The 27664-nt window shown below is 51.4% G+C and overlaps 1 protein-coding gene across 2 annotated transcripts in view; it reads left to right on the forward strand.

Moving 5' to 3' along the window:
* Nucleotides 1-3794: 3794 nt before the first annotated feature.
* Nucleotides 3795-27664, forward strand: part of LOC120998322 (zinc finger protein 501-like) — a 56838-nt gene continuing 32968 nt past the window's right edge. For both annotated transcript variants that reach the window (XM_040428981.1, XM_040428983.1), the window contains exons 1-5: nucleotides 3795-3915; nucleotides 16172-16266; nucleotides 16346-16424; nucleotides 16520-16611; nucleotides 25751-25874. In XM_040428981.1, the coding sequence (XP_040284915.1) occupies nucleotides 3828-3915; nucleotides 16172-16266; nucleotides 16346-16424; nucleotides 16520-16611; nucleotides 25751-25874 (478 nt within the window). In that variant the 5' untranslated portion in view covers nucleotides 3795-3827. The remainder of the gene's footprint in view (nucleotides 3916-16171; nucleotides 16267-16345; nucleotides 16425-16519; nucleotides 16612-25750; nucleotides 25875-27664) is intronic.

Consider the following 27664-nt stretch of genomic DNA (forward strand, 5'->3'; position numbering starts at 1 on the left):
CACTGGTTGCCGGGACATCGGCGGTCCCAGCAGCCAATCAAAAAGCACAGCGTGACAGCATGGGCGGTTGTGCGGCTTTCGTTCCTGCAACCTGTCAGCTGCGGGCGGGCGCGGAATCGAACACACAACACAAGCGTGACAGCATGGGCGGTTGTGCGGATTTGGTTCCTGCAACCTGCCAGCTGCGGGCGGGCCGGATCGAACGCACAAGCGGGCCGGGGTTTGGAGACCCCTGTCCTAGATGACAGCACTGACCCCACTGCTCCACAACTCTCCAAGTGCTCTGTGTCCCCGAGGTGAGAATAGTGCATTACAATAGTGCTGCCCCTTTAGTGCCCCCCTTACAATAGTGCTGCCTCCTTAGTGCCCCCCTTACAAGAGTGCTGCCCCCTTAGTGCCCCCCTTACAAGAGTGCTACCCCCTTAGTTCCCCCTTACAAGAGTGCTACCCCCTTAGTGCCCCCCTTACAAGAGTGCTACCCCCTTAGTTCCCCCTTACAAGAGTGCTACCCCCTTAGTGCCCCCCTTACAAGAGTGCTACCCCCTTAGTGCCCACCTTATAATACGGCTGCCCCCTTAGTGCCCCTCTTACAATAGTGCTGCCACTACGTAATGCTAGCCTCGGCCCATTACCCCACTGAATGGAGGACATCATGCTCTCCCCAGCAGCAGATGTGATGATGTCATTGTAAAAGTATCAACCGTTGGCGACGTCCTTCTCCCCTGGTCAGCATGGCGCTGTAGAGCTGCTCCAGAGACTTCCAAGCCGAGTTGCGATTCCCAGTAGCTGTGCAGCTCTTACAAGAGCTAGTAGGGATATAGCTGTTCCCTACAACACGAGACAAGGCTGCGAGTTGAGGGTAAGAAGAAGAACCTTTATTGGTGCCACACTTGGCCTTATATGCAAGTCCCCATGGAAGGGGCCCTCCCCTCTGGACCTGATGGAGAACTGGGTGACAAACACACAGACCAATGGAAACAACCCCACAATCCGGGACACTCCCATACAGGACACACAATGCCTCCCCTCTGCCTGGAAGATAATTAGGTCAGATACTGCATGTAACCCAATCATCTCCAGGCAGTTCAACCACATTTTTTATAAAGCAGTAAAAAGTACCCCAAAATCCACAATATCCTCACAAATCAGGGTGACCAACATATCAAAAAATCACCCAGATCAGAGAAGCGGTTAAAGAATTTCCTGGAGGTCTTGTTTCTGACCGACCGCACACGAGGCTGCTGCTCAAAATAGTTCCATAGAATCAGGCTGTGCGGTTGGTCTCCTTTCGAGAGTCGAAATGTCTTTTAATACTTAACAGTTCGCAACTTTATTTTGTCCATAAACCTCGTTCGGGGGTTCGGCATAATTAAATGAGATATCTCAACAGACAAACAGAGGGCTTCTTTTACAGTCATCATGCCTGCTGAGCAGGAGAGCGCACAGGTTGGGGATGGTCCCTGGCCTGTGGCTCAGCAGGTGCGATGATGTCACTGCATGTAGCCCGCTGAGGGTTTGGTGGAGCAGGGACCTGATGGCTCAGATAGGCAGCCTGACCCATGGGGATCAGAGACACCGGAGGAGCAGACAATACTTGTAGTCAAGAAACAGGCTGGGGTGAGGGCAGGCAGAGTCCATGAACAAGCAGAGAGAAAAAGCCCACCTTTACCGGGGCTAGAAAAAGCTTGAATACCTAAAGCTCAGGTGAAGGAGCGGAATCAGCAGCCAACAGGAGGCCGATCAGTCTGCAGCTGGGCAGAGAGGGAAAGATTAACCCTAGTAGCACTACAGAGATGTACACTGAGCACCTGCCCCAACACACAGGGTGAGGGGAGCGACGCAGCTTCTAGATATCCACTCCTTGTATACGAGCTGACTCCGGGCTCAGAAATGGAGACGCTCCTTGTGGATTTTGGGCCATTTGTTATTAGGGTGTTTATGCATTGCGGGCCGCAGCACGGCCACAGGGAGCACACGTTCGTGTGTAGGAGGCCTAAATCTGCATCTTCTGATGTTTTAGGCCCTCAGTGATCCCCGAAACCTGGTGCCTGAAAAACACTGACCATGGGGCAGTCGCAGCGGATCGCAGACCCATTCACTTTAATGGGTCCACGATCCGCCCGTTCCGCAAACAGATAAAACATGTCCTATGTTTTTGCGGAAATGAAGTACGGGACGAAACACCATGGAAGCACTCTGTAGTGCTTCCTTGGGTTTCTGTTCCGTACTTCCGTTCTGCACCATTCCGCATCTCTGGATTTGCGGACCCATTGAAATGAATGTGTCTGCATCCGTGATGCGGAATGCCCACGGAACTGTGCCCGTGTATTGCAGAACCGCTAATTAGGTCCGCAATCCGGCCACGGGGCGTTCTTGTGCAGGAGGCCTTAGGTCAAAGGTTTTCATTTTCACAAGAGTTGATAGGAGAAAAAGTCTTCACATAAAGAGACGGGCAGAGGACGGGGCTCAGACGGGAGGGAGCGCCTCAGGGAGCTGGAGTATTTTCCTAAGAGCTGAGATCATTTTATTTTTCTGTCTGTGTAATGGCGTGCTATTTCGGGGAAGACCAAATTTTTTATTTTTTTTGGGGGGGGGGATATGGGTTTTGATTGCTTTTTTCACAGGAAAGACGGCCAAAAAGCTTCTCTTCTGTCTAAGTGTATAATGAGGCTTCAGCCGGATTCTGAGCTCGAGATGATGATGTTTCTGAAGGTTCTTTCTTGTTGTTGCCGTATTGTAAGATTCTGAAATTACTCTGTGGGGAATGAGCTAGGGTCACCACCTTTACCAACAAAAAATACCGGCCAAGTGGGGGGTTGGTTGTGGGGGCGTGGCTTAACACAGGGTGTTAAGTCGCTGTCATACTGTGGCTCCCAGTATTATTAATGCCTTCATTAGTGCCCCCCAGAATTAATAATGACCCCAGTCATATTAATGCCCCCATTAGCGCCCACCAGAATTATAAATTTTCCCATTAGTGCCCCCCAATAACAGTAATGTCCCCATTAGTGCCCCCCTGTAAGAATAATGCCCCCATTAGTGCCCTCCAGAATTAATAATGCCTAAATGATTGCCACCAGTAATAATAATGCCCCATTAGCGCCCCTAGTTATAGTAATGCCCCCATTTGTGCCCCCAGTATTAGTAATGCCCCCATTATTGCCTCGAGTACTAGTAATGCCTCCGTTAGCGTCCCCCAGTAATAGTAATGCCTCCCGTACTAACCCCAGTAATAGTAATGCCTCTATTAGTTCTACCAGTAATAGTAATGCCCCCATTTGTGCCCCCAGTAATAGTGCCCCCAGTATTAGTAATGCCCCCATTATTGCCTCGAGTACTAGTAATGCCTCCGTTAGCGTCCCCCAGTAATAGTAATGCCTCCCGTACTAACCCCAGTAATAGTAATGCCTCTATTAGTTCTACCAGTAATAGTAATGCCCCCAGTAATAGTGCCCCCAGTATTAGTAATGCCCCCATTATTGCCTCGAGTACTAGTAATGCCTCCGTTAGCGTCCCCAAGTAATAGTAATGCCTCCCGTACTAACCCCAGTAATAGTAATGCCTCTATTAGTTTGTTGAGCTCCTCCCCTTCACTGATCACATGATAGTGACGTCACCTCAGGTCCTTCATAAACACATATATTCAACATTGCTAAACTCCGCCCCCTCAGGTCACATGACATTATCACAGGTCTATTATCACCACATACAATGTGCACAGTTACACTCCGCCCCTTTAGCACTGATCACATGACGGTGACGTCACCGCAAGTCCTGACCACCACCTATCTGCACTGCTGAGCTCCGCCCTTTCCTGCTCTGGTCACATGACAGTGACGTCACCGCAGGTCCTTCCTCTGTCAGTCCCCATGGAGAAGCTGCCCCCGGCCGCCATGATGGAGGCTCCCCTCCCAGGTAACAGGAGCTGTGGACGGGTCTGCTCCGGGCGGACACTGCTGGATGTGCGGGGAGATTCCTGGCGGCTCCGGCCCCTCCCCCCGGGAGAGATGACATCTGGGGGAGATTTATCCGGAAACCACTGCGGACACCGGGAGGAAGGACCCCCCATGGGAGCGCTGCGGAGGGGGCGTGTCCTCCATGTCAGCCCTGTGCAGAGGGCGTGTCCTCCATTTGAAAGTTGGTCAGTGGTCAACAAGTGGGTTCAGTCCTGATATCGGGGGGCGCTCTCCTCCCTCTATGGGGGTTCAGTCCTGATATCGGGGGCGCTCTCCTCCCTCTATGGGGGTTCAGTCCTGATATCGGGGGGCGCTCTCCTCCCTCTATGGAGGTTCAGTCCTGATATCAGGGGCGCTCTCCTCCCTCTATGGGGGTTCAGTCCTGATATCGGGGGGGCGCTCTCCTCCCTCTATGGGGGTTCAGTCCTGATATCGGGGGGCGCTCTCCTCCCTCTATGGAGGTTCAGCCCTGATATCGGGGGGCGCTCTCCTCCCTCTATAGGGGTTCAGTCCTGATATCGGGGGGCGCTCTCCTCCCTCTATGGAGGTTCAGTCCTGATATCGGGGGCGCTCTCCTCCCTCTATGGGGGTTCAGTCCTGATATCGGGGGGGCGCTCTCCTCCCTCTATGGGGGTTCAGTCCTGATATCGGGGGGCGCTCTCCTCCCTCTATGGAGGTTCAGCCCTGATATCGGGGGGCGCTCTCCTCACTCTATGGGGGTTCAGTCCTGATATCGGGGGGCGCTCTCCTCCCTCTATGGGGGTTCAGCCCTGATATTGGGAGCGCTCTCCTCCCTCTATGGGGGTTCAGCCCTGATATCGGGGGCGCTCTCCTCCCTCTATGGGGGGTTCAGTCCTGATATCGGGGGGCGCTCTCCTCCCTCTATGGGGGTTCAGTCCTGATATCGGGGGCGCTCTCATCCCTCTATGGGGGTTCAGCCCTGATATCTGGGGGCGCTCTCCTCCCTCTATGGGGGTTCAGCCCTGATATCGGGGGGGCGCTCTCCTCCCTCTATGGGGGTTCAGCCCTGATATCGGGGGGGCGCTCTCATCCCTCTATGGGGGTTCAGCCCTGATATCCGGGGCGCTCTCATCCCTCTATGGGGTTTCAGTCCTGATATCGGGGGCGCTCTCGTCCCTCTATGGAGGTTCAGCCCTGATATCGGGGGCGCTCTCGTCCCTCTATGGAGGTTCAGCCCTGATATCGGGGGTGCTCTCCTCCCTCTATGGGGGTTCAGCCCTGATATCGGGGGGCGCTCTCCTCCCTCTATGGTGGTTCAGTCCTGATATCGGGGGTGCTCTCGTCCCTCTATGGGGGTTCAGTCCTGATATCGGGGGGCGCTCTCCTCCCTCTATGGTGGTTCAGTCCTGATATCGGGGGCGCTCTCCTCCCTCTATGGAGGTTCAGCCCTGATATCGGGGGGCGCTCTCCTCCCTCTATGGAGGTTCAGCCCTGATATCGGGGGGCGCTCTCCTCCCTCTATGGGGGTTCAGCCCTGATATCGGGGGTGCTCTCCTCCCTCTATGAGGGTTCAGCCCTGATATCGGGGGCGCTCTCCTCCCTCTATGGGGGTTCAGTCCTGATATCGGGGGCGCTCTCCTCCCTCTATGGGGGTTCAGTCCTGATATCGGGGGGCGCTCTACTCCCTCTATGGGGGTTCAGCCCTGATATCGGGGGGCGCTCTCCTCCCTCTATGGGGGTTCAGTCCTGATATCAGGGGGCGCTCTCATCCCTCTATGGGGGTTCAGCCCTGATATCGGGGGCGCTCTCCTCCCTCTATGGGGGTTCAGTCCTGATATCGGGGGCGCTCTCCTCCCTCTATGGGGGTTCAGTCCTGATATCGGGGGGGCGCTCTCCTCCCTCTATGGGGGTTCAGCCCTGATATCGGGGGCGCTCTCCTCCCTCTATGGTGGGTTCAGCCCTGATATCGGGGGCGCTCTCCTCCTTCTATGGTGGGTTCAGCCCTGATATCGGGGGCCGCTCTCCTCCCTCTATGGGGGTTCAGTCCTGATATCGGGGGGGGCGCTCTCGTCCCTCTATGGGGGTTCAGTCCTGATATCGGGGGTGCTCTCGTCCCTCTATGAGGGTTCAGTCCTGATATCGGGGGTGCTCTCGTCCCTCTATGGGGGTTCAGTCCTGATATCGGGGGGCGCTCTCCTCCCTCTATGGGGGTTCAGTCCTGATATCGGGGGTGCTCTCGTCCCTCTATGGGGGTTCAGTCCTGATATCGGGGGTGCTCTCGTCCCTCTATGGGGGTTCAGTCCTGATATCGGGGGGCGCTCTCGTCCCTCTATGGGGGTTCAGTCCTGATATTGGGGGGCGCTCTCCTCCCTCTATGGGGGTTCAGTCCTGATATCGGGGGGCGCTCTCCTCCCTCTATGGGGGTTCAGTCCTGATATCGGGGGCGCTCTCCTCCCTCTATGGTGGTTCAGTCCTGATATCGGGGGCGCTCTCCTCCCTCTATGGGGGTTCAGCCCTGATATCGGGGGGCGCTCTCCTCCTTCTATGGGGGTTCAGCCCTGATATCGGGGGGCGCTCTCCTCCTTCTATGGGGGTTCAGTCCTGATATCGGGGGCGCTCTCCTCCCTCTATGGGGGTTCAGTCCTGATATCGGGGGGCGCTCTCCTCCCTCTATGGGGGTTCAGTCCTGATATCGGGGGGCGCTCTCCTCCCTCTATGGGGGTTCAGCCCTGATATCGGGGGGCGCTCTCCTCCCTCTATGGGGGTTCAGCCCTGATATCGGGGGGCGCACTCCTCCCTCTATGGGGGTTCAGTCCTGATATCGGGGGGCGCTCTCCTCCCTCTATGGGGGTTCAGCCCTGATATCGGGGGCGCTCTCCTCCCTCTATGGGGGTTCAGCCCTGATATCAGGGGGCTCTCTCCTCCCTCTATGGGGGTTCAGCCCTGATATCGGGGGGCGCTCTCGTCCCTCTATGGGGGTTCAGTCCTGATATCAGGGGGCGCTCTCCTCCCTCTATGGGGGTTCAGCCCTGATATCGGGGGCGCTCTCCTCCCTCTATGGGGGTTCAGTCCTGATATCGGGGGACGCTCTCCTCCCTCTATGGGGGTTCAGCCCTGATATCGGGGGGCGCTCTCCTCCCTCTATGGGGGTTCAGCCCTGATATCGGGGGCGCTCTCCTCCCTCTATGGGGGTTCAGCCCTGATATCAGGGTGCGCTCTCCTCCCTCTATGGGGGTTCAGCCCTGATATCGGGGGGCGCTCTCCTCCCTCTATGGGAGTTCAGTCCTGATATCGGGGGGCGCTCTCCTCCCTCTATGTGGGTTCAGTCCTGATATCGGGGGGCGCTCTCGTCCCTCTATGGGGGTTCAGTCCTGATATCGGGGGTTGCTCTCCTCCCTCTATGGGGGTTCAGTCCTGATATCGGGGGGCGCTCTCCTCCCTCTATGGGGGTTCAGCCCTGGTATTGGGGGGCGCTCTCCTCCCTCTATGGAGGTTCAGCCCTGATATCGGGGGGCGCTCTCCTCCCTCTATGGTGGTTCAGCCCTGATATCGGGGGGCGCTCTCCTCCCTCTATGGGGGTTCAGTCCTGATATCGGGGGGCGCTCTCCTCCCTCTATGGTGGGTTCAGCCCTGATATCGGGGGCGCTCTCATCCTTCTAAAGGGGTTCAGTCCTGATATCGGGGGGGGCTCTCCTCCCTCTATGGGGGTTCAGCCCTGATATCGGGGGGCGCTCTCCTCCCTCTATGGTGGTTCAGCCCTGATATCGGGGGCGCTCTCCTCCCTCTATGGTGGTTCAGTCCTGATATCGGGGGTGCTCTCCTCCCTCTATGGTGGTTCAGCCCTGATATCGGGGACGCTCTCCTCTCTCTATGGGGGTTCAGCCCTGATATCGGGGGCGCTCCCGTCCCTCTATGGGGGTTCAGCCCTGATATTGGGGGCTCGTCCTCTCCTCCTATGGGGGTTCAGTCCTGATATCGGGGGGCGCTCTCACTCCTTTATGGGGGTCACACTTTGCGGAGATTTTTCAGTTTCTTTTCCATTAGAAGCAGAAAACTGAAGGGTCAGAAATTCTCCTGGAAACTATAAAATGTCCGGTGAATCTGCGGCTCAAACTGCTGCCGGCTGCCCATAGACTTCCAGGCTGCTGACTGCCACACCTCAGTCATCCGGACGCTCAGAGGGCAACGGGGTGAACTGCAGATCTCTCCCTGTGCTGACACTATGTATAACCAGTGTGAACACTCCTCTCTGCTATGTAGTGTCATTGCCTCCTCTGCTCAGTTTTTAGCCACGACCTCGGCTATGAAGTGTTTTGTGCAGATGAATTGGAGAAGCTTTGAAATAAATCTTATGAGACGATGAAGACCTCTGAGGTAATAAATCCCGCAGCATTAATGGACGAACACCTTTCTAGGATAACCAGAAAAATCACATTGCAGCTTTCAGAGCACAGAGGCTCCTTCTTCAGGCTGATCACTGATGGACGACTGGGAACCCGGGACAGCAGAATAGGAGGACACCAACAGGGTTATCAGACAGAGTCATAGAGCCATGAGGAGTCCAAGGAGCAGCCTCTAGGAGTGTGAGGGATCTCCTCATCAGGAACGCTCTCTCATCACCATCACAGACCACCACTTTTCCATGCAACACACAAAAAATGAAAGATGGCACAAATACAGTCCAGATACCTGCCACCCAACGGACCATTAACATCAGAGACACCTCCTCATGTGAGTCCTCTAATCTGGTGTCCATGATACTCTGTACAAGGACAGACACCGGATAGATACTGGGACCCAGGACTCTGAGACGTTATACTGTCTGGACTGCTATACTGGGGCCAAAAGAAGACGTTATACTGTATGGGGGCAGCCACAAGGAGACGTTATACTGTATGGGGGCAGCCACAAGGAGACGTTATACTGTATGGGGGCAGCCACAAGGAGACGTTATACTGTATGGGGGCAGCCACAAGGAGACGTTATACTGTATGGGGGCAGCCACAAGGAGACGTTATACTGTATGGGGGCAGTCACAAGGAGACGTTACACTGTATGGGGGCAGCCACAAGGAGACATTATACTGTATGGGGGCAGCCACAAGGAGACGTTATACTGTATGGGGGCAGCCACAAGGAGACGTTATACTGTATGGGGGCAGCCACAAGGAGACGTTATACTGTATGGGGGCAGCCACAAGGAGACGTTATACTGTATGGGGGGCAGCCACAAGGAGACGTTATACTGTATGGGGGCAGCCCCAAGGAGACGTTATACTGTATGGGGGCAGCCACAAGGAGACGTTATACTGTATGGGGGCAGCCACAAGGAGACGTTATACTGTATGGGGGCAGCCACAAGGAGACGTTATACTGTATGGGGGCAGCCACAAGGAGACGTTACACTGTATGGGGGCAGCCACAAGGAGACGTTATACTGTATGGGGCAGCCACAAGAAGACGTTATACTGTATGGGGGCAGCCACAAGGAGATGTTATACTGTATGGGGGCAGCCACAAGGAGACGTTATACTGTATGGGGGCAGCCACAAGGAGACATTATACTGTATGGGGGCAGCCACAAGGAGACGTTATACTGTATGGGGGCAGCCACAAGGAGACGTTATACTGTATGGGGGCAGCCACAAGAAGACGTTATACTGTATGGGGCGGCCACAAGAAGACGTTATACTGTATGGGGCGGCCACAAGGAGACGTTATACTGTATGGGGGCAGCCACAAGGAGACGTTACACTGTATGGGGGGCCACAAGGAGACGTTATACTGTATGGGGGGCAGCTACAAGGAGACGTTATACTGTATGGGGGCAGCCACAAGGAGACGTTATACTGTATGGGGGCAGCCACAAGGAGACGTTATACTGTATGGGGGCAGCCACAAGGAGACGTTATACTGTATGGGGGCAGCCACAAGGAGACGTTATACTGTATGGGGGGCAGCTACAAGGAGACGTTATACTGTATGGGGGCAGCCACAAGGAGACGTTATACTGTATGGGGGCAGCCACAAGGAGACGTTATACTGTATGGGGGCAGCCACAAGGAGAGGTTATACTGTATGGGGGGCAGCCACAAGGAGACGTTATACTGTATGGGGGGCAGCCACAAGGAGACGTTATACTGTATGAGGGCGGCCACAAGGAGACATTACACTGTATGGGGGCAGCCACAAGGAGAGGTTATACTGTATGGGGGCAGCCACAAGGAGACATTACAGTGGGGGCAGCAGACACAAGGAGACATTACAGTGTGGGGGCAGCATACACAAGGAGACATTACAGTGTGGGGGCAGCAGACACAAGGAGACATTACAGTGGGGGCAGCAGACACAAGGAGACATTACAGTGTGGGGGCAGCAGCCACAAGGAGACATTACAGTGTGGGGGCAGCAGACACAAGGAGACATTACAGTGTGTGGGGGCAGCAGACACAAGGAGACATTACAGTGTGGGGGCAGCAGACACAAGGAGACATTACAGTGTGGGGGCAGCAGACACAAGGAGACATTACAGTGGGGGCAGCAGACACAAGGAGACATTACAGTGTGGAGGCAGCAGACACAAGGAGACATTACAGTGTGGGGGCAGCAGACACAAGGAGACATTACAGTGTGGGGGCAGCAGACACAAGGAGACATTACAGTTGGGGCAGCAGACACAAGGAGACATTACAGTGGGGGGGGGGGGCAGCAGACACAAGGAGACATTACAGTGGGGGCAGCAGACACAAGGAGACATTACAGTGTGGGGGCAGCAGACACAAGGAGACATTACAGTGGGGGCAGCAGACACAAGGAGACATTACAGTGTGGGGGCAGCAGACACAAGGAGACATTACAGTTGGGGCAGCAGACACAAGGAGACATTACAGTGGGGGCAGCAGACACAAGGAGACATTACAGTGGGGGCAGCAGACACAAGGAGACATTACAGTGTGTGGGGGCAGCAGCCACAAGGAGACATTACAGTGTGGGGGCAGCAGACACAAGGAGACATTACAGTGTGGGGGCAGCAGACACAAGGAGACATTACAGTGTGGGGGCAGCAGACACAAGGAGACATTACAGTGTGTGGGGGCAGCAGACACAAGGAGACATTACAGTGTGGGGGCAGCAGACACAAGGAGACATTACAGTGGGGGCAGCAGACACAAGGAGACATTACAGTGTGGGGGCAGCAGACACAAGGAGACATTACAGTGTGGGGGCAGCAGCCACAAGGAGACATTACAGTGGGGGCAGCAGACACAAGGAGACATTACAGTGTGGGGGCAGCAGACACAAGGAGACATTACAGTGTGGGGGCAGCAGACACAAGGAGACATTACAGTGTGGGGGCAGCAGCCACAAGGAGACATTACAGTGTGGGGGCAGCAGCCACAAGGAGACATTACAGTGTGGGGGCAGCAGACACAAGGAGACATTACAGTGTGGGGGCAGCAGACACAAGGAGACATTACAGTGTGGGGGCAGCAGCCACAAGGAGACATTACAGTGTGGGGGCAGCAGCCACATGGAGACATTACAGTGTGGGCAGCAGCCACAAGGAGACATTACAGTGTGGGGGCAGCAGACACAAGGAGACATTACAGTGTGGGGGCAGCAGACACAAGGAGACATTACAGTGGGGGCAGCAGACACAAGGAGACATTACAGTGTGTGGGGGCAGCAGCCACAAGGAGACATTACAGTGTGGGGGCAGCAGACACAAGGAGACATTACAGTGGGGGCAGCAGACACAAGGAGACATTACAGTGTGGGGGCAGCAGACACAAGGAGACATTACAGTGTGGGGGCAGCAGACACAAGGAGACATTACAGTGTGGGGGCAGCAGCCACAAGGAGACATTACAGTGTGGGGGCAGCAGACACAAGGAGACATTACAGTGTGGGGGCAGCAGACACAAGGAGACATTACAGTGTGTGGGCAGCAGACACAAGGAGACATTACAGTGTGGGGGCAGCAGACACAAGGAGACATTACAGTGTGGGGGCAGCAGACACAAGGAGACATTACAGTGTGGGGGCAGCAGACACAAGGAGACATTACAGTGGGGGCAGCAGACACAAGGAGACATTACAGTGTGGGGGCAGCAGACACAAGGAGACATTACAGTGTGGGGGCAGCAGACACAAGGAGACATTACAGTGGGGGCAGCAGACACAAGGAGACATTACAGTGTGGGGGCAGCAGACACAAGGAGACATTACAGTGTGGGGGCAGCAGACACAAGGAGACATTACTGTGGGGGCAGCAGACACAAGGAGACATTACAGTGGGGGCAGCAGACACAAGGAGACATTACAGTGTGGGGGCAGCAGACACAAGGAGACATTACAGTGTGGAGGCAGCAGACACAAGGAGACATTACAGTGTGGGGGCAGCAGACACAAGGAGACATTACAGTGTGGGGGCAGCAGACACAAGGAGACATTACAGTGTGGGGGCAGCAGACACAAGGAGACATTACAGTGTGGGGGCAGCAGACACAAGGAGACATTACAGTGTGTGGGGGCAGCAGACACAAGGAGACATTACAGTGTGGGGGCAGCAGACACAAGGAGACATTACAGTGGGGGCAGCAGACACAAGGAGACATTACAGTGTGGGGGCAGCAGCCACAAGGAGACATTACAGTGGGGGCAGCAGACACATGGAGACATTACAGTGGGGGCAGCAGACACAAGGAGACATTACAGTGTGGGGGCAGCAGCCACAAGGAGACATTACAGTGTGGGGGCAGCAGACACAAGGAGACATTACAGTGGGGGCAGCAGACACAAGGAGACATTACAGTGTGGGGGCAGCAGACACAAGGAGACATTACAGTGGGGGCAGCAGACACAAGGAGACATTACAGTGGGGGGGGGCAGCAGACACATGGAGACATTACAGTGGGGGCAGCAGACACAAGGAGACATTACAGTGTGGGGGCAGCAGACACAAGGAGACATTACAGTGGGGGCAGCAGACACAAGGAGACATTACAGTGGGGGCAGCAGACACAAGGAGACATTACAGTGTGGGGGCAGCAGACACAAGGAGACATTACAGTGTGGGGGCAGCAGACACAAGGAGACATTACAGTGTGGGGGCAGCAGACACAAGGAGACATTACAGTGTGGGGGCAGCAGACACAAGGAGACATTACAGTGTGGGGGCAGCAGACACAAGGAGACATTACAGTGTGGGCAGCAGACACAAGGAGACATTACAGTGGGGGCAGCAGACACAAGGAGACATTACAGTGTGGGGGCAGCAGACACAAGGAGACATTACAGTGGGGGCAGCAGACACAAGGAGACATTACAGTGGGGGCAGCAGACACAAGGAGACATTACAGTGGGGGCAGCAGACACAAGGAGACATTACAGTGTGGGCAGCAGACACAAGGAGACATTACAGTGTGGGGGCAGCAGACACAAGGAGACATTACAGTGGGGGGGCAGCAGACACAAGGAGACATTACAGTGTGGGCAGCAGACACAAGGAGACATTACAGTGGGGGCAGCAGACACAAGGAGACATTACAGTGGGGGCAGCAGCCACAAGGAGACATTACAGTGGGGGCAGCAGACACAAGGAGACATTACAGTGTGGGGGCAGCAGACACAAGGAGACATTACAGTGTGGGGGCAGCAGACACAAGGTGCTGCCACGCCCCCATGTCTTCTGGCCACCTGTGTGACCTGCCTGCCACCACCATACAGTAATTCCTTCTTGTTGGTCATGTTATGGGGGAGTGAGGGACTCATGATGGCTGCTATTCCAGTGTGCGGTGCGTGCAGCTAGTGGCAGGCATGAAGGACAGAGTCGGACAGGGCGATGCCGCACTCGGCGCAGTGAAGACATATATTTGGGGTCATCTGATAGACAGAGACATTACACCTTTAATATATAGGGTCTCTCTCCACAGGTGAAGTGAGTTCTGTGGGGGTCGGATGGAGTAGGACTAAGTTCAGAGACTTTCCCGCCACTCGCTCCGTTACTGCGCTGCTCAGACTCAGCGGCCTCGCCCGGGCGTCATCTGGTTCTGACGTTAGACGTCGATGGGCGGAGACTGCACCATGGGAGCCCGCGAGGAGGAGCTGTATGCAATGATGCAGGGGCGGGCGCCCGCGGACGCAGTTTTTGAATCACTCAGCGCACATGACCGCTTCGATGACGTCACAAAATACTGCGGTTATTAGGAAACAGCGATATCGCCGTATCGCTGTTTCTTTAATACCGGGGTATACCGCCAACAGCGGTATATCGCCCAACCCTAGAAGGGACTTCACAAATTCTAGAGAAACCACTGTGGCAATCCATTTCTCTGGACCAGAACATGGACAACCTATAGGTTCTAATTCTTAAAGGAAATTTGAAGAATGACAGAGACACTTGGGAATTGAAGATGATGACTACATTCCGGTCATTAAGTGATGGACGAATCTCAGCCCTGGTTTTATGGCCCACTATGTAGACACTTCACACCTCGCTCACTCCCGATCCCTCATCTGCATTGTCTCCACTTACCAGGTCCACTTGTTGCTCGGCCTTTCCCTGATTCTGCCCCCCCCCCTCCTCATGGACATGTTCTGCTGTCACATCCTAGAAGTGCTGTCCCGGGTTCCCAGTCGTCCATCAGTGATCAGCCTGAAGAAGGAGCCTCTGTGCTCTGAAAGCTGCAATGTGATTTTTCTGGTTATCCTAGAAAGGTGTCCGTCCATTAATGGTGTGGCGGGATTTATTACCTCAGAGGTCTTCAGCGTCACAGACGTCTTTCTGGCTAACACGGCACCACACGCCATCATACAGTACAGACCAAAAGTTTGGACACACCTTCTCATTCAAAGAGTTTTCTTTATTTTCATGACTATGAAGGCATCAAAACTATGAATTAACACATGTGGAATTATATAAATAACAAACAAGTGTGAAACAACTGAAAATATGTCATATTCTAGGTTCTTCAAAGTAACCACCTTTTGCTTTGATTACTGCTTTGCACACTCTTGGCATTCTCTTGATGAGCTTCAAGAGGTAGTCACCTGAAATGGTCTTCCAACAGTCTTGAAGGAGTTCCCAGAGATGCTTAGCACTTGTTGGCCCTTTTGCCTTCACTCTGCGGTCCAGCTCACCCCAAACCATCTCGATTGGGTTCAGGTCCGGTGACTGTGGAGGCCAGGTCATCTGGCGCAGCACCCCATCACTCTCATTCATGGTCAAATAGCCCTTACTTTCAAAGTTTTCCCAATTTTTCGGCTGACTGACTGACCTTCATTTCTTAAAGTAATGATGGCCACTCGTTTTTCTTTACTTAGCTGCTTTTTTCTTGCCATAATACAAATTCTAACAGTCTATTCAGTAGGACTATCAGCTGTGTATCCACCTGACTTCTCTTCAACGCCACTGATGGTCCCAACCCCATTTATAAGGCAAGAAATCCCACTTATTAACCCTGACAGGGCACACCTGTGAAGTGAAAACCATTTCAGGGGACTACCTCTTGGAGCTCATCAAGAGAATGCCAAGAGTGTGCAAAGCAGTAATCAAAGCAAAAGGTGGTTACTTTGAAGAACCTAGAATATGACATATTTTCAGTTGTTTCACACTTGTTTGTTATGTATATAATTCCACATCTGTTAATTCATAGTTTTGATGCCTTCATAGTCATGAAAATAAAGAAAACTCTTTGAATGAGAAGGTGTGTCCAAACTTTTGGTCTGTACTGTATATCTTATTAATTCTGCCTCCTCCCGGGTTCTTTCCTCCTCTTTCCCTTCATTCAGCCTCACACAGAAGTCTATGGAGAGGGGAGGGAGGTGAGGAGGCTGCTGACAACTCCGAAATGATTTATTACCTCCCTCTGCACAGTGGTGGAGCTCAGTCCTCCTAGATATAGTAGAGTCAAAGGTGCTAAGTGCAGCAGAGTTGATCCTGCTCATATCTCCTGCCTCCTCATGGATTTCCCGTACACATGTCTGTCCTCTACAAGGAGACTGGAGGAAGCTGCTGCCGGACACTTCAGGGGGCGGCTTATCCCCCTGGAGAACCAGAAGATCAGGACAAAATATCCATTTATCCATCATTAGTCAGGAGAGGCGGGAGCTCTTGTATTCTCAGTGAATTTATAGCCATTAACTCCACCCTAATCCACCAGCAGCTCCCCAGAAATGGCGGCTGACAGCAGAGTTCCTCCTCCTGTTTGTGGCACTCAGTATTGTATTTAGTCTGTGTGTTATCTCCTATAGGTTCTGACTCCAGAAGGAGAAGTCCCCCCGAGAGATGTCCCCGTCCACTGTATTCCCAGGACTGTCCAGAGGAGAAGCCCCCAGAGAACCATCAGGTAGATGGAGCTGAAGTCTCCCCAGAATCTGACCAGAAAGGGACTGAACTAAAGACCATTTTACATTTCTCTTCTTCAGGATGAAAATCTGATGGATATTAAGGTTGAGGTTAAAGATGAAGCAGAAGAGGAGATGGATTTATGGGGCGATCAGCAGGGTAAGGAGGGGGGCTGTCATGGTCACCTGGATACTACTCCCATCATCTCATCATCACATGTAATAATCTCTCCTGTCCCTGTGTGTTTCCTACAGATGGACTCATAGAAGGAAATCCCCCCGAGAGATGTCCCCGTCCTCTGTATTCCCAGGACTGTCCAGAGGAGAAGCTCCCAGAGAACCATCAGGTAGATGGAGCTGAAGTCTCCCCAGAATCTGACCAGAAAGAGATTGAACCAAAGACCATTTTACATTTCCCTCTTCCTCCTCCAGGACGGCTCCTGACCATGCGATGATCCTCCTCCCACCAGGCAGGGGCAGTGAGGGTAAAGCATCTTCTCCTCTGTGTCTTCCTGTCCTTTCAGGTGGGGAGAGGACATCATCTTCACATGGCAGCAGCTGCGGACATTCAGACTTACCTCGGGCTCTTAGGTTTGTGTAATGGAGCCTGCCGCAGACCTTTCTTCCCTGCTCCTCTGGAGCACCAGTGGAGGTGAGGAGCCTCTCTGAGGCTCAGCGGTGACTGGACACTCATGGAGCCCCTCCAGTCTTCTCCTCCGCTGCCTGAGATTCTCGGCTCCGGGGGGTGACGTCAGCAGGGTCTGGAGGCTGTGATCGGCTGGAGATTCTGGCTCCAGTGTGAAGGTGACAGACGCTCTCAGACAGCGATGGGAGGGTTATTTCTACCTTGACTCTGGGCTGTGGACATCCGGTTTATTGTGATGTGTGGAGCCTGGTGTAAGTGGCCGGCAGTGAGTGTGGTGTATGTGTGCAGCGCTGTGGTATACAGAGGACTCCAGAGTTAGGGGGCCGTTTACTGCAGGTTCCACAGAGGAAGAAGCACTTCTACCTCCTCCTCTTTTGTCTTCTCCTCCGATAATGATTGTCCAGTTTCCCTCTCTGACTGATTTATCTGATGATGACTTGGAATATAAAAATACACTCATTGTTAGAAATTATGACTCCAAGAAGGAGATGTGGAAATGGACCTTTCTCTCTGTGTGAGGTGATGATGATGATAAGTGGAAGTGATCACAATATTAGAGGAAAGAAATTTATTGGGAAAGGAGGCTATAGGACCATGTTGGCTGTCTGTACCCTGGATACAAGATGAGATACGGCCTCTAGTCTGGATACAAGATGAGATACGGCCTCTAGCCTGGATACAAGATGAGATACGGCCTCTAGCGTGGGTACAAAAAGAGATACAGCCTCTAGCCTGGATGCAAGATGGGATACGGCCTCTAGCCTGGATACAAGATGGGATACGGCCTCTAGCCTGGATACAAGATGGGATACGGCCTCTAGCCTGGATACAAGATGGGATACGGCCTCTAGCCTGGATACAAGATGAGATACGGCCTCTAGCCTGGATACAAGATGAGATACACCCTCTAAACATAGATAAATGGTGAGATACAGCCTGTACCCTGGATACAAGAAGAGATACGGCTTCTAGCCTGGATACAAAAATAGATATGGCCTCTAGCCTTCATGCAAGAAGAGATATGGCCTCTAGCCTGGATACAAGAAAATTTACGACCTCTAGCCTGAATACAAAGAGAGATACAGCCTCTAGCCTTCATGCAAGATGAGATATGGCCTGTAGCCTGGATACAAGATGAGATACGGCCTGTAGCCTGGATACAAGATGAGATACGGCCTGTAGCCTGGATACAAGAAGAGATACGGCTTCTAGCCTGGATGCGAGATAAGATGCGGCCTCTGGCCTGGATACAAGATGAGATACAGCCTCTATCCTGGATACATGATGAGATACGGCCTCTAAACATAGATAAATGGTGAGATACAGCCTGTACCCTGGATACAAAAATAGATATGGCCTCTAGCCTTCATGCAAGAAGAGATATGGCCTCTAGCCTGGATACAAGAAAATATACGACCTCTAGCCTGGATACAAAGAGAGATACAGCCTCTAGCCTTCATGCAAGATGAGATATGGCCTGTAGCCTGGATACAAGATGAGATACGGCCTCTGGCCTGGATACAAGATGAGATACGGCCTGTAGCCTGGATACAAGATGAGATACGGCCTGTAGCCTGGATACAAGATGAGATACGGCCTCTGGCCTGGATACAAGATGAGATACGGCCTCTATCCTGGATACATGATGAGATACGGCCTCTAGCCATCTGAATACAAGATGAGATACGGCCTCTGGCCTGGATACAAGATGAGATACGGCCTCTAGCCTGGATACAAGATGAGATACGGCCTCTAGCCTGGATACAAGATGAGATACGGCCTCTAGCCTGGATACAAGATGAGATACGGCCTCTAGCCTGGATACAAGATGAGATGCGGCCTCTAGCCTGGATACAAGATGAGATGCGGCCTCTAGCCTGGATACAAGATGAGATGCGGCCTCTAGCCTGGATACAAGAAGAGATACGGCCTCTGGCCTGGATACAAGAAGAGATATAGCCTCTAGGCCGGAAACAAGATGAGATACAAGATGGGATACAGTTGGGCATGTATGGTATCCTGCAGCAAAACTACCTACAGATGTTACAGCTGGGCCTGCATATTCTGCACAATCGTATGTTGCCAAAACTGGCTTCCCACCTGCTCCTATAAATGCTGGATTGGTGATAAATCAGGTGACCGGGCAGCCAAGGAAGTGTAATCTGGAGGAGATATTCCTGGGAAACACTTGCTGTGTGTGGGCGAGCATTATCCTGGTGAAAAATGAAAGCCCTGTCATGAGAGGAACACATGTGGTGGCAGGATGTCCTGCACATATCATCAGTGAGCTGTTGGTGTCCTCGTATCACTACTAGGGGTGACTGACTTTAGTATGCAATGGCTCCCCCGATCATCACACCAGCAGTTGTCAGCCCTGCCATGAGAGGAACATGTGGCGGCAGGATGTCCTGCACATATCGCTGAACTTTTAGTGTCCTTGTATCACTACTAGGGGTAGCCAACTGTCGTATGTCATCACACCAACAGTAGGGCAATGCGTCGCTCTACAGGCTGGATTGAAGCGCTCACCACCAGGCCTCCACACTCCAACCTGATCGTCATGGGATCCCAAACAGAACCTGGATTCATTGCTGAAGATGATATGGTACAGGTCTGTAGTCCAGTGTCTTGTTCATGACACCACTACAAACGAAGGCGACGGTGGCTGGCTGTCAGTGGCAGGACATAAAATGGGCGGCATGACATCAAATTTATTTCTGCTAAGCTCCTACAAATGGTCCAGGCAGAGTCAGGGGTGGTAATGAAGGGGTCGCCTGTGTCTGGATGGTGGATAATGAAACTATGGGAGTTGCTCATGCTTTTCAGCAGGTCAAATAATCCTCTCTACAGGTGGTCTGTCTGGGCCGACCGGAGCCTGTTCTTCGTGTGTGCCCTCACATAACCACTGCTTCCAACACCTCCTAACAGCTAGGTCAAAACGTCCTAGATAGTAGACCATTTAGAGTTTTGTTCCTAAAATAGTGGCATAGGCTTCTGTTTGATGAAGAAGATTGTCCTGAAGTTGATATGTCTTTAGTGTAATTGTCCAGGAACAGTTCTTGATCTTTTGGATGAAAGGATAGATTCCTCTCTAGGAAGGACACTAGATGCTGCATCCGCTTTATTAAAGCCTAACTTATCAGCCCCGTCCGTGGTCAGGTCTATGGAGTCACTGTTATAAGAGAATGCTCCTATAAATATTTATTGGCTCTTTTCCTTCCGTTACTATAAGCCGTTGACATCCTTTCTGATGGCGCGGCCACCTCTGTAAGACTCACAGCGAGGACCACGGCTTCAGGAGAGCTTTATGGCTTACATCCTGGTCGGGGTGTGACCTCTAAAATGACATTGTCTAACGCCCCATTTCACGGGGAGTTGTTGTTTGGAAAGGACTTATGGGCCCTTTACACTGGCTGAGAATCCGCCAGATAATCTCTAACGAGTGTTCATAGGTTAGGATTATATGGTGGGGTAGAGGTGCTGGCGATTAACCATTGAACAAGCGGAATGCTTGCTCATCAGGTAAACATATCATTCATGCAGTCACAAAAACCATTGTTTGCCGGCGGCAAATGGTGCTGTGTAAACGAGCGATGGCTTTAGTGATCACTGCTCCCCATACTGTGGAGAAGATCACTGCATGTAAATGTGTCTCCTCCACTGACAAGCAGGACATTGTCAGGAAGGAACGCTTCTGTATGAGGATGAGGGATGGCATTAGTGATCACTGCTCCCCATACTGTGGAGAAGATCACTGCAGGTAAATGCGTCTCCTCCACTGACGAGCAGGGGATTGTCAGGAAGGAATGCTTCTGTATTAGGATGAGGGATGGCATTAGTGATCACTGCTGCCTATACTGTGGAGGAGATCGCTGCATGTAAATGCGTCTCCTCCACTGACAAGCAGGGCATTGTCAGGAAGGAATGCTTCTGTATGACGATGAGCGATGGCTTTAGTGATCACTGCTGCCTATACTGTGGAGGAGATCGCTGCATGTAAATGTGTCTCCACTGACTAGCAGGGGATTGTCAGGAAGGAACGCTTCTGTATGAGGATGAGGGATGGCATTAGTGATCACTGCAGCCTATACTGTGGAGGAGATCTCTGCATGATGTCTCCACTGATGAGCAGAGGATTGTCGGGAAGGAAGGTGTGAGGAATGTGGAGCCATTTGCTGTCAGCTAGCAGAGGAAGCAGGCCCCCAGGTGGCCCTGTTTCAAAGCAGACCACATGTCTACAGTTCACACCCCACTCAGCCAGCATGGAGGCTAACTCATCCTACAGGAAAACCCCCCTGTGGGGGTCTGAGCCAATTACATAGATCACTCAAATCCATCAGACATCATTGAACCGGGAGTTAATAAGGGATTATCAATTGACCGTCCATCACAGAAATAAACCGGTTACATATCTGCGAACCTGGATTAGAGACGGACGTTCTCCTAATCTTCTTGTGCTGGTAGGGTTCAAGGAAGAGGAGATACAGAGAACTCCTAGTAGGAACCAAATAACGGCGTCATGTTTGGTCTCCACCTGTAGCCGGAACCCAGCCGTTAAATATATAAATGAATGCGCTGTTCTGTATCTCGATGACGAATCCCCATGTCCGTGTTTTGGCATATCATTGTACGCCATCTGGGGTTGGTCCCTGACCCAATATTATCCCGCTAGTGGACCGGGCTTATATCTAACGAGAATCTGGTGGCAGTGCTCTGTTTCACTCGGGCAATGAAAGGACCCTCTCTCAGCTGTCCGGGTTGTGAGCGAGTGTTGTGTCACGCTAAAGGTAGCGTGGACCTCCCTCTCTTACTTCCTGTGCCTCTGTGGACAGGAGCTGTCAGTGTAAACTGTGCCAAGCTGACCTTGCGTACTCCCAGGGAGGGCGTAACGTCACTGTGAGGAATATGGATTATCATTTATTGTCAGCCCTGATTGTCATTTGATTCACCTTTTGGCATGTACAGAGTCAGTGTACATGCAAAATATGTTCTCACCCTGAGCCATCTGCTGTCAGCAAGCAAGGTAGGAAGCCCCAGGGGTCCAGGCTTCAAGGAGGCCCCAGGTGGATGAAGTCACACCTCAGCCAGGTTGGAGGCTACTTAATCCTGCAGGAAAACCCCCAGCAGGAGGTCTCAGCCCTTGCCCAGGATCAATAATACCTCCCAGTCATGTTGGCACCTACATTTCATAAGGAATTATGACTTGTCCGTCCATCCCAGGCATAATTCGGTTATCTTTTTGCGATCCTGGGGCAAAGCCAAACATCCACATGGTTTTGGCTTGATGCTATGATGCCCGGGAGGGGAGATATACATATCTCCCCACAGAAACCAAATAACGGTACCCTGCTTGGACTGCAGTTGTAGCGGGAACCCAGGCGGATCAATTGGGCCCGGAACTATCTTCCTGTGACATTCTGGTCTGGGGCTATGAGTCCTAAGGGGTTTTATGGGTCATTTTCTGCCAGCACCAGAGAAGGAGGAGTGGACCCTACCCAAAGGTGGGGAGGGGAGCGGCCGGCTACAGGTCATAAGCCCATGCAAGCCAGCGGGCGGTGTCTTTTTCTGAAGGGGGTCACATCGTGCCAATATTTTTGGAGAGACCGGGAACCAGCTGATGTCACTGCCCCCACGTGACTGCAGTCAAGGAATATTACACCCTCATAACCCAAAGGAACTTTCATTTACCCGGTAACTGACTTATTGCTCTGCTTAACCCTGTTGTACCTATATCACCTGTATCTGTAACCCCAGACCACTGTGTATGTTCTCCGTGTGTATAGTGTTATATCTAGTGTGCCCTTAAGGCGATTAAATATATTATTTAATCTTGTGCTATCTTGTATCTTGATCACGAATCCCCACGTCCGTGTTTCGGCCTAGTTATATGCTACTGCGGGTTGGTTACTCACCCTATATAATCCCGTTAGTGGACCGGGCTTATATCAAATGAGAAGCTGGTGGCAGATACCCGGGCTGAGGAAACGCTGTTTCACTGCGGCAGTGACCAGGCTCTCTCAGCTCGTTGTCTCTCTGTGCCCGCGTGAACAAGAGTTGTCTGTGTAAACTGTACCAAGCTGACCTTACCTGCTCCTCTGGAGGGCGTAACGTCACGTTTTGGTAACAAGTGACCATACTGCGTCTCATGAGCTCGACGTAGGTGACATCAAGAGGGCACGAGGTCTGGTATTCGTCACAGTCACATATTGGTAACCAGTGACCAAACCGTACCACGTGATCCCGTGCAGTCTACTATTACCACAGTGTATAACATCCAGCCTCTAGCCATGCAGTCTGCCATTACCACAGTGTATAACATCCAGCCTCTAGCCGTGCAGTCTACCATTATTACAGGTGTATAACATCCAGCCTCTAGCCATGCAGTCTACCATTACCACAGTGTATAACATCCAGCCTCTAGCCATGCAGTCTACCATTACCACAGTGTATAACATCCAGCCTCTAGCCATGCAGTCTGCCATTACCACAGTGTATAACATCCAGCCTCTAGCCATGCAGTCTACCATTATTTCAGGTGTATAACATCCAGCCTCTAGCCATGCAGTCTATCATTATTTCAGGTGTATAACATCCAGCCTCTAGCCGTGCAGTCTACCATTACCACAGTGTATAACATCCATCCTCTAGCTATGCAGTCTACCATTACCACAGTGTATAACATCCAGCCTCTAGCCGTGCAGTCTACCATTACCACAGTGTATAACATCCAGCCTCTAGCCATGCAGTCTACCATTACCACAGGTGTATAACATCCAGCCTCTAGCCATGCAATCTACCATCGCCACAGTGTATAACATCCAGCCTCTAGCCACTGTAGTTATGGTTGCAGTCCATGCCCATTACTGTTCCACTCCTCTCGGTGGGCATGGCTGCTCACCCACCTATCAATTCTGGCCTCCAGCGGTCCAGTCTATTCAGTCTAAAGCCTACTTCTTGCTTTGCCCAAGCCATTGGCTGGGTAAGGTTTGGGTGTGCGCGTATTGGACCTTTAAGGGTCTGTTGGCTACCCTAGGGTACTTGAGACACCCTCCCTTGTGGAAAGCTGCCTGATCAATACGTTCTAGTTCTCCTGAAAAGGAACGCTACTTGTCTTGTTTTGCTCTCCCATGTACCAACTTCTTCCTGACTCTGGATTTGACCCTTTGGTGCCTGACTTGACCTCATCCTGATCTCTGTACTAACCCTGAGCTGCCTGTCCTGATCCTCATACCTACTTTGGTTTGTGCAAACTCTGCCTGCCCTGACGTCGGATTGCCCGACCGGTTTTACATGCTCTCTCTGTGTTCTGCTGCCACATGGGTCAGCTGTCTACTGAACAGAGGCTACTGCAAGAGGTAGCAGCCTGGAGGTTCCACTGCAACAGTGTCCATATCCCTGTGAGTGGGTTAAAAGATAAAGACTGGAAGGCCACTTAGATAATGACCTTAGGAGTAGCCCCAAGTCAGGTCTGTTCAGTAGACACAGCGGATCCCCATCTGCTTTGTACCATTTTTTCAGCTTGCGTCTATGTTCTGGAGGCAAGGATCATTATCTATGGACTTTCCCAGTAAAGCTGGGGAATTCTAGTGCCTAAGGTCGATTGGAGAGATGACCCTAGATCAGGGGTGGGCAACCTGTGGCACTCCAGCTGTTGTGAAACTACAACCCCCAGCATGCATTCTTCCTCTGTTCAGACTCTCATAGAAATAAATGGAGCATGCTGGGAATTGTATATTCACAACAGCTGGAGTGCCGCAGGTTGCCCACCCTTGCCCTAGGTGAAGACCATTTCTATCCACAATGGACAGTTCCTGCATTTCTGTAGTGTGGTGATGTCTTGTTCGCAGGTAACTTTTTGTATCCGGTCTTTGGGATCCAGTACTGCGTCCCTCTCAAACGTTTATTAGAGTAGTATTTGGTGGTGGCATCTGACAGTGTGCCTCTGCCCGGACCTATATAATATGTCACCATGCTCATAGACCTCCAATTGTACATTTTACGTTGTGCTGTGTCAGTTAGTTCTCTCTTGGTAGGGCCGCTGTGGCTCTGCTTCTGTGCTCCTGTGATTGACTGGGACAAGGTTCTGCACTAGGGACCATGGTCAGGTGCCGTAGAGGAGGGTGAAGCGGAAAAGCCGAATTAGCCTTAGCGGTAATTCCTTTTCCATTAAATCTCCACCACGCCACCATGTAACTTCCTAGCATTATAATATAAAAAATAGAGAAATGTAATTGTACATATAGAAATATTCAGCTGAGCAAATGAGAGAGAGAAGAGGATGTCTCCTTACTTCTCTCTAGGGCCTGTCAGGTTCAGAAGTCACTGAGAAGAAGACGGAGGAGGAACCATTTAAGCTTCCCGTCCCTGTCTGGTGGGAGGAGGATCAACTCTCATGGTCAGGTGTCATCATGGAGGTTTCCAGAAGGAATAATTTCCTTTCTTCTTTAGGATGAAAATCTGATGGATATTAAGGTTGAGGTTAAAGATGAAGAAGAAGAGGAGACGGATTTATGGGGTGATCAGCAGGGTAAGGAGGGGGGCTGTCATGGGTCACCTGGACACTACTCCCATCATCTCATCATCACATGTAATAATCTCTCCTGTCCCTGTGTGTTTCCTACAGATGGACTCATAGAAGGAAATCCCCCCGAGAGATGTCCCCGTCCTCTGTATTCCCCGGACGGTGCAGAGGAGAAGCTCCCAGAGAACCATCAGGTAGATGGAGCTGAGCCCTATACACATCTATATAGGGGGGTCCTGCAGTCATAGAGGGGTCATAGATGGTGGGGGTCTCTTATGCGGATCTGTTAGATTGTTACAGATGTTACAAATTGTTACAGATGACAAATCATGGGGAAGATCTGATATTAAATATTAAAGTGGAGGATGAAGAAGAGCGGATGATGGGCGATCCCCCGTGTAAGAGTGAGGTGGAGGAGGACATTCCAGGAGATGTGACCACAGGTATGGAATAATGAATGGAGGAAGGGAATTCCAAATGATGTCTGTTATACCTAAGCTGCTGTGCATTATATATGGGCAGCAGCAAGGTGGCTCAGTGGTTAGCGTGGTTACGGTGGCTGAGTGGTTAGCACCGGTGTCTTGCAACGCTGGGATCCTGGGTTGGAATTGACGAAGGACAACATCTGCATGGTGTTTGTATGTTCTCCTCTCATAGACATACTGAGATGGAGCATAGATTGTGAGCTCCACTGGGGACATTGTGATGCTAATGTCTGTACAGCCCTCAGGGATATGTCGGCGCTACAGGGAGTGCAGAATTATTAGGCAAGTTGTATTTTTGAGGATTAATTTTATTATTGAACAACAACCATGTTCTCAATGAACCCAAAAAACTCATTAATATCAAAGCTGAATATTTTTGGAAGTAGTTTTTAGTTTGTTTTTAGTTTTAGCTATTTTAGGGGGATATCTGTGTGTGCAGGTGACTATTACTGTGCATAATTATTAGGCAACTTAACAAAAAACAAATATATAGCCATTTCAATTATTTATTTTTACCAGTGAAACCAATATAACATCTCAACATTCACAAATATACATTTCTGACATTCAAAAACAAAACAAAAACAAATCAGTGACCAATATAGCCACCTTTCTTTGCAAGGACACTCAAAAGCCTGCCATCCATGGATTCTGTCAGTGTTTTGATCTGTTCACCATCAACATTGCGTGCATCAGCAACCACAGCCTCCCAGACACTGTTCAGAGAGGTGTACTGTTTTCCCTCCTTGTAAATCTCACATTTGATGATGGACCACAGGTTCTCAATGGGGTTCAGATCAGGTGAACAAGGAGGCCATGTCATTAGATTTTCTTCTTTTATACCCTTTCTTGCCAGCCACGCTGTGGAGTACTTGGACGAGTGTGATGGAGCATTGTCCTGCATGAAAATCATGTTTTTCTTGAAGGATGCAGACTTCTTCCTGTACCACTGCTTGAAGAAGGTGTCTTCCAGAAACTGTCAGTAGGACTGGGAGTTGAGCTTGACTCCATCCTCAACCCGAAAAGGCCCCACAAGCTCATCTTTGATGATACCAGCCCAAACCAGTACTCCACCTCCACCTTGCTGGTGTCTGAGTCGGACTGGAGCTCTCTGCCCTTTACCAATCCAGCCACGGGCCCATCCATCTGGCCCATCAAGACTCACTCTCATTTCATCAGTCCATAAAACCTTAGAAAAATCAGTCTTGAGATATTTCTTGGCCCAGTCTTGACGTTTCAGCTTGTGTGTCTTGTTCAGTGGTGGTCGTCTTTCAGCCTTTCTTACCTTGGCCATGTCTCTGAGTATTGCACACCTTGTGCTTTTGGGCACTCCAGTGATGTTGCAGCTCTGAAATATGGCCAAACTGGTGGCAAGTGGCATCTTGGCAGCTGCACGCTTGACTTTTCTCAGTTCATGGGCAGTTATTTTGCGCCTTGGTTTTTCCACACGCTTCTTGCGACCCTGTTGACTATTTTGAATGAAACGCTTGATTGTTCGATGATCACGCTTCAGAAGCTTTGCAATTTTAAGAGTGCTGCATCCCTCTGCAAGATATCTCACTATTTTTGACTTTTCTGAGCCTGTCAAGTCCTTCTTTTGACCCATTTTGCCAAAGGAAAGGAAGTTGCCTAATAATTATGCACACCTGATATAGGGTGTTGATGTCATTAGACCACACCCCTTCTCATTACAGAGATGCACATCACCTAATATACTTAATTGGTAGTAGGCTTTCGAGCCTATACAG

This window comes from Bufo bufo, chromosome 4 (genome assembly GCF_905171765.1).
Source record: "Bufo bufo chromosome 4, aBufBuf1.1, whole genome shotgun sequence".
In the NCBI taxonomy this organism is placed as follows: Eukaryota; Metazoa; Chordata; class Amphibia; order Anura; family Bufonidae; genus Bufo; species Bufo bufo.